The sequence below is a fragment of the Limulus polyphemus genome, unplaced genomic scaffold (genome assembly GCF_000517525.1).
Source record: "Limulus polyphemus unplaced genomic scaffold, Limulus_polyphemus-2.1.2 Scaffold77, whole genome shotgun sequence".
NCBI lineage: Eukaryota > Metazoa > Arthropoda > Merostomata > Xiphosura > Limulidae > Limulus > Limulus polyphemus.
In genome coordinates, this window is record NW_013665687.1 from 1011441 (window position 1) to 1022070 (window position 10630).

Sequence of the window (10630 nt, forward strand, 5' to 3'; positions counted from 1 at the left end):
CATGATTAACCCTGGTATTGGACAAAAGGCCTTTACAGCACTGGATATGGCAGATGTGATTGACATATTGTTATATATTATTCCTTACTTTCACTCATGTGGTATTAGAATCTAAAATTATTTAAGAATGGGATAAATAAAATGTGATAATTCATACTTAATAGATACCAAAATTGCTACTGATTCATTTACAATCAAATATACCAGACTTGGAAAGGATCCATAATCTTAACAATATTATACACATCTTTGAAACTGGTTTTCAATGTTTCATTTATGATCTCAATAATTGAGGCAAGAAACACAAAGCTTATAGTTCACCAACATGCTAAGAGTGCTTTCTAGCAGCTACAAATAAGTAGGAGCACTTTGCTCCCTCTTTACACAAGGCCACAAAATTAGATGATTGATTAGCCTAAGATGGTGGTGATTTACTTGTTTTACAAGTTTTGTGTAACTGAACCATTTATCTTTTAAATAGTGGTTTTATCAGAGGTATTAACACTATATCTAACATTTACATAGTACTTCAAAATAAAAATTGTTACTCTTTCTCTTAATGAAAAACCTTACTTAGCATGGAACTAGATAATGAAGAGTCCTTGCTAATAAATTCAGACAATTTCTAAGGGGGCCCAATATAAATCTAAGGCCCTTCAGTGGTAAGTATAAAGGCTTATAATGCAAAAACCAGGTTTTGATAGATAACCCATTTTGTAGCCTTGTGCTTACCTAAAAGAAAATCCAATCAAAATGTGTTAAAAGAATTTCTACTGTGTATATATATATTTTGGTGTTGTGGGTCAACAAAGTTTTTCACTCAAGATCAAATTATATCAAGCCAGCTGTATAATGAGATGCAGTCTTTATAGAAGCATTATTTAAAGTATAAAGAAATTGTATAACAAGATGTATAATGAAAAGGCAAAAAATGAAAGTGTAAAAATTTGTTTGAATAGAGATTATAACTTGGTCTCAACTGGCATATACTAATATGCCCAATAATAATGTCTGTGATACAATGAAAACGTTTCAAACTTGTTAAAAAATTCACAGTAAAATTACAACCATTATAAACGTAGTTAATAATTTCAAAAGAGGAATGCAAATTTCATTAAAAAAAAAAAAACCTGTATAAATAAATGAGATAAACTTTAATTCAGGCTTTGTGATTATTTGTTTAAAATTACATGGAAAAATAAATAATGTGTCTGAACATTTAATAAAAATAAATACAGAGAACAAAAGGTAACATAATTTTTTAAAGAATTACATCTGTCATAGACATAATATTTGGTGCAAAAATAATCATAGCATTTCATAAAAAACTAATACAATCAATACAAAAAATTGATTTTAAATGATATTAAACATAATGACTAAATCATGAACTTATGAGTGTAAAAAACTTAGCTAAAATGACTATAAAATGGCTTTTGGGTATAACTAAATTAAGAATACCCATATATTTCAACGATGACATGTACACACTTATAATACAATATTAGAATAAGTAATCCAAAACATTATTCCACCTATTAAAAGATCAGCTTGTGCTCAAGTAATTATATTTCACAATACTTCCCATGATTATGGAATATTTATTTAAATGCTGGACTTTGAAACCTATTGATGCTTATACTTAATCTAAATACTCCATTATAAATGAGGTATATATATATATTTTCTTTTATTATTTCATTAAGTGTGCTGTTATGAAGTAATTACAAGTGCAAATTTTGGGCTACCTGTAAACTCTTAAGACAGACAACAATTTACTATTTTAAAATTCACATTTATATAGTTCTGGTGGCTAAAAAATAACCTTAATGTTCTATAGTAGTAAGGTACTTATCAAAAACAGCTTTATGAAACAACTCGAGACTTTTTAATCAACATAATTTTTCATGTCATACAACATGCATGTAGGAAGAAAAAATTATATGACAAGTTGTTACTAAGATTTATGAATTAAGTTCAGCAAGGAATCAATAAGCTTCTGTATCCAAATGGTGGTACTGAAATCAGGTGCATAAAAAAACTTAGTTTCTATGAATGAAGAAGTTATAATGTTTGAAATTGTCAATATATATTGAATACAGTTATGTTTTGCTCAACATTCATAACGTACAAGTAATTGTTTAGAGCAAAAATATAAACAAGCTTATGTTCATACGGCTGCCATACAATAGTAATAGGTTAACAGTAAAACAAATCACTCTAGCTCAGTAATGTTTTATATGAGGCTATTTATTAAAATAGTGTCTTCCTATCAGTAAGCTGTTCAAAAAAATTAAACTAGTTTTGATTTAACATGCAAAATAAGTTACATGCACAAGTATGTACAACATATCTTAATAATTTATGATCAGTGATGTATGTTATTGTTGTTCACGAACACTAAGACTTTGTACTTCACAAATACACATTTTTAAAAACAAATATAACTGCCTCCTTATTTCTGTAGTTATTAAAAGTAAAATATGGAATAAGTTTGCATCTGAAAATACTACTGTTTGTTGTTTTATTATATGGTATTTTTTTAATTAAATAAACTACAAAACCCAGATAATATGTGTTGACAAGATTATATAGTTGTCCCTCAATTGGTTGAAAAGTATTTAAGTAATACACTCATTAAAATAACAAGACAGGAGAGTATATTTACATTAGTTAGGTTTTTAGTTAAACATGAGTATATTTCAATAAGATACTTTCATTAATAAAAAACTAATATGGCACTTTAATAAATTAATTACAGTAGTGTATTTGAAAATATTTCAAGTTGACAAGTGTATATTCCAATAAGACAAGTCTCGTTAACAGAAAATGTTTTTAATATGAAAATTTAATTAGACAGTCATATCTTTCAATGAGACCTTTAATTAATTAAAAATAGTAATTTTAACAAATTTTACTGTACTAATCACAATGAATTTCTAATTACCATAAACACTGTTATTGATGGTTTACTTCTTAATGTTCAAATTTAAGCAAAACTGCATGGTATTATTTCTTGCCAAAATATTTTAATCTTCAATAAGAATTATATGCAAACAATGATGAAAGACAGATGGTATAGAACAATAAGTGAAGCTTTACACATTTTTAGAAATGATGATATTTTACCTACATATATATAAAAAGTACCTTTTTTCCACAATCAATGTTTTTTTGTTGTTGTAAATTCGTTATGGCCTATCTCTCTCTGCTAAGGGGTAGTCTAGATATTACTTGGTTTCACCTTTTGCTTATAAGAACTATTTCATGAATATGGTATAAGTTGCATAACACAATTAACTTTTTGAGTTTTCTTCTTAACAATCTATTATACACACAACTGTAAGAACTCGAAAACAGAAAAAAGTTTTGTCTGAGAAAATGTAGCAAATTATTTATTTATACTATTGACACATCTGTGCAAATAGGATAAATATCACAAATGCCATTAAATCTAGACAAGTAAGTGTTATTTTTAATGTTTTAATTTGTTCTTTAGCTAAGATGGGTCTATGGCTCATAATAATGATGTTAAGATTTTAGGTTTAATAATATAGACCTATAAAGTTCTAAAATTTTATGTCAAAAGTTTTTTAGTAAATTTGAAAGTATATTATAAATACAAGATTCAAAGAAGGTATCAGTGTGTTTCAGTTTTTTGGTGAAGTATTTGGATCTGTGTTAGCTACCATGCATATTGAGTTACTCTGTAAAAGTAAGTTTATTTTTACATTAGTGTAGTACAGTTAGCATGGCATACAAGATACAACAGTGTTCAAGCTTTTAAAATGTTAAGGAAGAAATAACTTATCATTACGTGGACTGGACTTTGAATTATTTTAACCAGCTAATCTAAAAGAACCTGTCAACAAATAATACAAATCTTGGGGATTATAATATTAGATCTTATAGAAACAGTAGTGAATATTAAATTTAAGAAGCAGGGTTCTGCTTATATTTCGACATACTTAATTTCTGCTGAGTTACAGATTAGTTAACAACTGAAGCTTTTATCAGTAAATTGAACATGATAATTATATCCATTATTAGAAGAAAGAAAACATTTACAAGACTGTTAGATAGAATCAAGTATAAAGTAGCAAACCTAAGATTTGAAGGACTACTGTATCACACTAACATCATAAATCAACATAATCACAAAGCCTGTGTTATGCATAAAATACATAAAAAAAGACCTTTGAGAAATACTTTAAAATCAAGCTTCAACATGAAAGACATACAAAGAAATGAAAAATCACTGAAAGTATACAGATCTGAACTCTAGGTAAGTATATTACTTGGCCAGAAGCTGCATCTTAAGATCACATATGCATGTTTTTCAATATATTTTTTTCAATTTTAAAATCTATACTTACTTAAAATTGTAAGGTCATGCAGATGTTATAATAACAGCAATTACTTGTTAAATATTATGTAAACTTCTTCAAATGTATTAATGACTATCAGCAATGCTATTGCACAAATTGAAGAATTTTCTCATTGTATTTGTATAAAACATCTATAAACACAAATGTATCAGAAACCTTCCATATCTACACCTCCATAAATACTTCTGCAGCATACAAACAACCTTGAATCTAGTAGCATGTACACATACTGTGAAAATATACCAAATATTAAAAGTATATAACCCAAATAACCAGCAAAAGACATTGGGTTGCAGACACTGAAGTCTTGCCAAAATATCCTAAAGTTATTTTGCACATTATAAATGACACAAATCCATATTTATCATAAAAAACAGTCTCTGGTTCAGCACACATTAGCAACTTTTTTAACAACCAAAATACAGTACATCAAGAACTGAAAATATACTTACACTATGACTGTACACATTATTTAATGTTTCTCAATCATATGTGACAACATTTAATTTGATCCTTTATCTCTTACATATATTGTACAAAACATATTAACAAATTAATGTAAAATATTTAAATAGCTTGTAGTTGTATATTTACATTGTTTAAGATGGTTTGGAAGCTTATGAAACAGGCCATTATTGCTAGCTTTCTGAAATAAGCCAATGAAGGTTATAATGCTCAGAGTAAGGCTAGTTTGATAAACCAGGCACAAAAGGCTAACTTTTTAACACACACTTACAAATTATATAAAGTAAACAATGGCTGCAAACTACACATAGAACCACTTAAAATGTTAGCTTTATAAAACCAGCTAAAGCCTACAAGCTTAATAAAATCAAAGAAAGGCTGGCTTTGTAAATCTAATAAGAGAAGCCTTTTCTGTAACCAGCTATTACACACCACTTACAAATCAACCAATTGTGTATTTTAAATTCAAAAACAAGTTAAGGATATTACAAGCACACTAAACTAGTTTCAGATTTTCTCAAAATTAAAAAAAATATAACTATCTGTGCCAAGAATCTAAAGTAACAAGTATAAATAGTTATAAATATTGTTGTTTCGTAAAGAAAAAAAAGTAGCTGCAATGAAAGACACAAATAAATCTAATGTAAACATTAGTATTTTTTGGACTTTGATTGACAATAAGTATAAGTATTTCTTATGCTTCATAAGTTTAGAAAGAGTATTATAAATAATAAATTGGCAGAAAACACACCTCCCAGAATCTTTCTGAACAAGTTGAACACGCCATATATTTTGGGGTATTGAACTATCAGCTGAACAGAAGAAAGATGATAAAGCAAAATGATCTACCTGCCTGATCTCCATTCACTAGAAATTTTACCTGGCTTGGAAGTGACAGTTTTTTTTTTAATTACACAGTTGTTTAGACTGGTAATGTGGTTACAACACCACCTGCTATAATAATACATATGACAGATATTATTTATGGTTTCTTTAAAGGTTTGATCAAATACATTTTGTCCCCACGAGGGCTGGTGTATATTGGAGCTCTTTTATAATGTTCCACAAGATCATCAAGAGAAGAAAAAGTTCGTTGGCCAATACAAAAAATTCCTTCCTCTACGTGTACTCTGAAATGCTTGTTCCTGTTTGGTGCTTTTAATGATACTGAAAAGTCTCCAATCTGTTTTGAGACAACAGAAACAAAACATTAATTATACGAGTATATTTTCAGTGGCTAAAAAATATTTGATTTTAATATGCATAAAACACAGGTGATTTATCACATAAAATAATCACATTTTCATATGTACATGTATACAAGATAGACAAAATACTGAAAAGCTGAAAGTTGTCAAAAGAAAAACATATTACCAATTTGCAACGAACCATACAAAATAGCAGGGCCTATAATTCAAAATATAACAATTCACAAGATTGTCATTCTGATAAATACATGTACAAACTTCATGACATTTATGGATAAAAACAATATCCACAAGTCTGGTAGCTAATAAATACTAGAGCTTGAAATTAAGTACATTAGTTTTACATTTAATGAAAATCTTTTAAACATTTTTTTAGTCAAAATATGGTAATGAAATATCCTGTAAGAAATAACTATGTTCTTTTCCACTAAAATTGTCCAGATTTTTTTTATTATTCTAATTTTTAAATTATAAGTACTTATTAGTTTGTTTGTTGTTTTTTTATCATGAAAGAGTTATCAGAGTAGTAGGTTTAAATACCACTTCATCTCAATATACACAGTTGCAGAAAAATTCTAAGTTCTCACAACAAAGTACCACTCTCAAAAAAAAGTGAAAATAAAACTATGAGTATGGAATAGAGAATAATATTTATACTGTAGGTATTCAGATTAATATGTATATAACCTGTAGTATATACACACCAAACTTACATTTGTTTCACTGTCCCTAATTAGAAAATCTCCATCTTGACCATATTCACTAAGCATTTGATCACACTGACTCCTTGTGACATTTCCTATATACCAAGATTTAGCTAGAAGATCCTGTCTTAAAACAGGAACTGGAAGAGGACCCCTGTTTTTGGCCTGTACTATTGGTGATCCTTCTGCAGATGTCACACTAATGTTGGATATTTCAGTTTGAACACGACTTAAGTCTAAACCTACAGCTGCCGAACCACCAATTGCTCTGCCAATGGAAGAGGAAGAGCCTGTAGATTCTAAAGTTCCACTACTTTGCCTCATTGTAATTACTTTAACATAGTTCTTCGGAACCAAACCAACTTCTCCAGCTTGGTTACGAGCCCTCCACCAGCCTGGATCATTAGCTGGTCGATCAATTATCTCAAGGTGTTCTCCTTTATGAAAAGACATTTCTTCTTCATTCTGTGCAGAATATGAATACATAGCTAAAACAACATCCAAACATTCAGTGTCCTTTAAAGTTCCTGTAGCTGAACCAGCAGGAGTATAATTGTGGCTAACATCATTCAGGTCATCAACTTCCTCGAGTACATAATTGGAGGGAAACCAGCCTATACAGCCTTCATATTCACCTTTCCACCAACCATCACTGGATTTCTCCATAACAACCACTCTTGTGCCTTTCACCAAGGATATTTCATCTGATTGCTGAGCCGTATAATTGTATTTTGCTAATGCTGTGGAGGTTACCAAGGCTTTGTTCTTAGGAGAAGTACTGTTTCGGGAAGAGGCACTGATGTTAATGTCTTTGGTGGTAACTGGTGAAGCAGTTGGTGACATTTTGGATTCACTTTTCTTTTTGACTTTTCTACGAAAACTATCAAATATTGATGGTTTTTCTCGCTTGACAAAATTTGATGGTACAAACCCTGACTGGTTTTTAGAATTTGAAACTTTCCACCAGTGTTTAGTATCATCTAATAAAAGAAGTCGTTCATTTTTTCGGATGTCCAGTTCTTGACTAGCCTGGGCTTGGTAGTCATACTTAGCTATCACATAAACATCCTCTCCACTTTTACCTAAAGAACAAAAACACAAATTATACTTATTTTTCTTTATTCAAGATTAGTTGCCACTTGCACTGAAATTACTGAGAGATACTTTTCAATAAAAAATAAACTTCCTTAAGAAATGATTCCTGCAACAACACGACTATGCACTTGTGACAGATATTAGTCAAGAAGACATCTTGAACTATTTCCTATGCCTGTCCAACTAAGACATACATACAAAATTATGGACTTAAAACATATTTTAATCACATGTTCAGAGTATAATTATATCAACTTATGAGTGAAAGTAGAGATGAATGTAATGTGTCAACAATACCATATCTGCTATATCAAGTGCATATATTTTATTTTGAGCAGTTTTAGACCAGAAACAAATATCAAACAATTTTTGTCTTTGCTGGTCAATTACCATAATTAACTAAATCTATTATTTTTTTGCCTTTTAAAACAAAATTAATATTCTAAACACACTTCATAACATAAATACTATACAATTCTCCAAAGAAAGAAAAAAGTTAAATCTATATAATTGCAGTTTTTTGGTTAACTGAATTTATTTAGTATTACTTAATAATTTTGTCAGGTAAAATGGAGGTAAGCTCTAAAATACAGAATATACAAACCAAAATAATAATCAGTTCCATGCTAATTTTAGGTTATAAATATATTAACAACAACATTATACAATGCTTCATCAAGTGCTTGATTCTTTTAATTTTGAAATCAAATAATATTATAAATACAAGTTACAAAAGTTCACACTAACTGAATATGAAGTAAACCTAGGCGTATAAGTTATAGTAATAACAGAAATAACATAATTTATATTACTTTATTTGTTACAAGTTACAGTTTAGTACATTTACTTTAGTGATTTCCTACAAATACTGTTGTACTGAGTATGAATAACAAACTAAGTTAACGTTGCTACCCGTAGTTTCCGGATGCAGACTAAAGTCGTGTGAAAGAAGCCGGTACACCTATTAACACCAGTACCCATCTAATAATACTATATAATATTGGTAATCAGGAATACAGATTACAGGATTATTAATAAAGTAATACCAACAATAATATCCATATCATATGACTCGGTAACCTACCCATTTTTGGAATAGACATGATGACTAAATTATTTTATATGACTAATCCGCAAAAGGCTAATTTATTATTAATCAAAAAAGAAGCTTTCAGATCTGAAATTATAATTCTGAGCAACCTGCATAATAAAATAACTTGAGAAAAAAAACATTAATTCTAGTTATAAGACAAATACTCCGCCCTTCTCCACTCTTTCATCCTGAACCCGGCATATATATATATCACGGCCATTCTCGTCTACCGCGAGATGAAAGAAAAAATATTAAAAGTGTAAATGGAAACACCTGTTTGAATTACACACACACATATATATATATATATATATATATGTACATATTTTAGTCTTCTTTAAAAATACTTTAGGCTCGACATCATCCATGTAACTAAAACACTACTTTCCTAGAAATGACATGCGTATTGTAATTGTTTTTCATTTTTTACTCTACCCTCATAAATGTGTGTGTGTGTGTGTGTGTGTACGCGCCTGAACGTATACCCAATAAACTTACCGATCTACAAGAATACAAGGGTTTCTTCATGACCATAGTAATAATCTGTGTATCTAAGAGCTTTGCTTCAGATCATGTCTGTGACATATTTCTATACAAGTTAAAGGCTCTGACCCTCGTGATTTGCCAGTGCAAATGGCGCAATTAAGGGTCGTATTACACAACATTCCGCTGCGAAAGTATCTTATTTAGTGATTATAAAACATGAAAGGCACTAAATTTCAACGTTTCTAATTGTTTATTTGTTTTGTTCTAGCGCAAAGCTATACAATGGGCTATATGTGCTCTGTCCACTACGGAGAATCGAACTCCGAATTTTATTGTTGTAAGTCCATAAAGTTGCCGATGACCAACCAGGAGACCAATGTTTCCAAAAAAGATATTTGCAGTTTTGAACTATATCGAAAAAACGCAGTGATTTCAGCAGAGGAAAAAAATCACACAAACAGTGCTTATGCTCAGGTCGAACTAAATTAACTATAGAACAATAGGATAGGTCCGCTGAACAAGGTGAATGACAAAGTATTTTTCGTGAACTAGTGCTGACTGTCTAAATAATCGAGTCTGAGAAAAACAAAAGAAACGGTACAAAAAGTAATGCGCAAAATGAACAATTTTTATTCAACTCACAAATAAAGTGTGTTTATAGTTGCTGTTATCTCAAACACGGAACGGAAGCTTCTACTGGATGTTATATCTTCAACAGATCAGGATGATTTCGCCTACTAGACTGTTTAAATTCAACCTTCCTTATTTCGGAAATAACATCAAATTTACCCAGAGTGACTAGCGTTAGCCATGTGCTTCCTTTTCCAATTCAAGCATAAGGAAAGCTATAACCTCGAGATGCCACCTAAACCAGTGGGCCCTTTTTTTCTGTAATATATATTGCCTTCTCTGCACCCCACGAAAGAAAGAAAACGTCCAACTAATTTAAAACATAATATTGTTACGCCTCCAGTCGTAAGCTGATTTTCCGTAACTTCGTTCCGACGAAACTTTAGCGACACAAGTCCTTACTTAATAAAACTGGTTTATTCTTTCCGAATACAACTTTACGATACACTTAATTTCAACAGTCGCTCTATAACAACACTATAATTCACGTCTCACGAGGCCAACAATATTTTGTCCGCATACATTCAATTACTCATCACACTGTTGTGCCGTCACGTTGTG

At 30.0% G+C, this 10630-nt stretch overlaps 1 protein-coding gene across 1 annotated transcript; it reads right to left on the minus strand.

Moving 5' to 3' along the window:
- Nucleotides 1–2819: 2819 nt before the first annotated feature.
- On the minus strand, nt 2820–9143 carry LOC106467081 (cytoplasmic protein NCK1-like). Its single transcript, XM_013927402.2, has 3 exons — nt 8945–9143; nt 6775–7847; nt 2820–6036 (listed from the first exon to the last, which is right to left on the minus strand). The coding sequence occupies exons 1-3, from the start codon at nt 8961–8963 to the stop codon at nt 5836–5838; spliced, it is 1293 nt and encodes a 430-aa protein (XP_013782856.1). The 5' UTR covers nt 8964–9143; the 3' UTR covers nt 2820–5835.
- Nucleotides 9144–10630: the final 1487 nt, after the last annotated feature.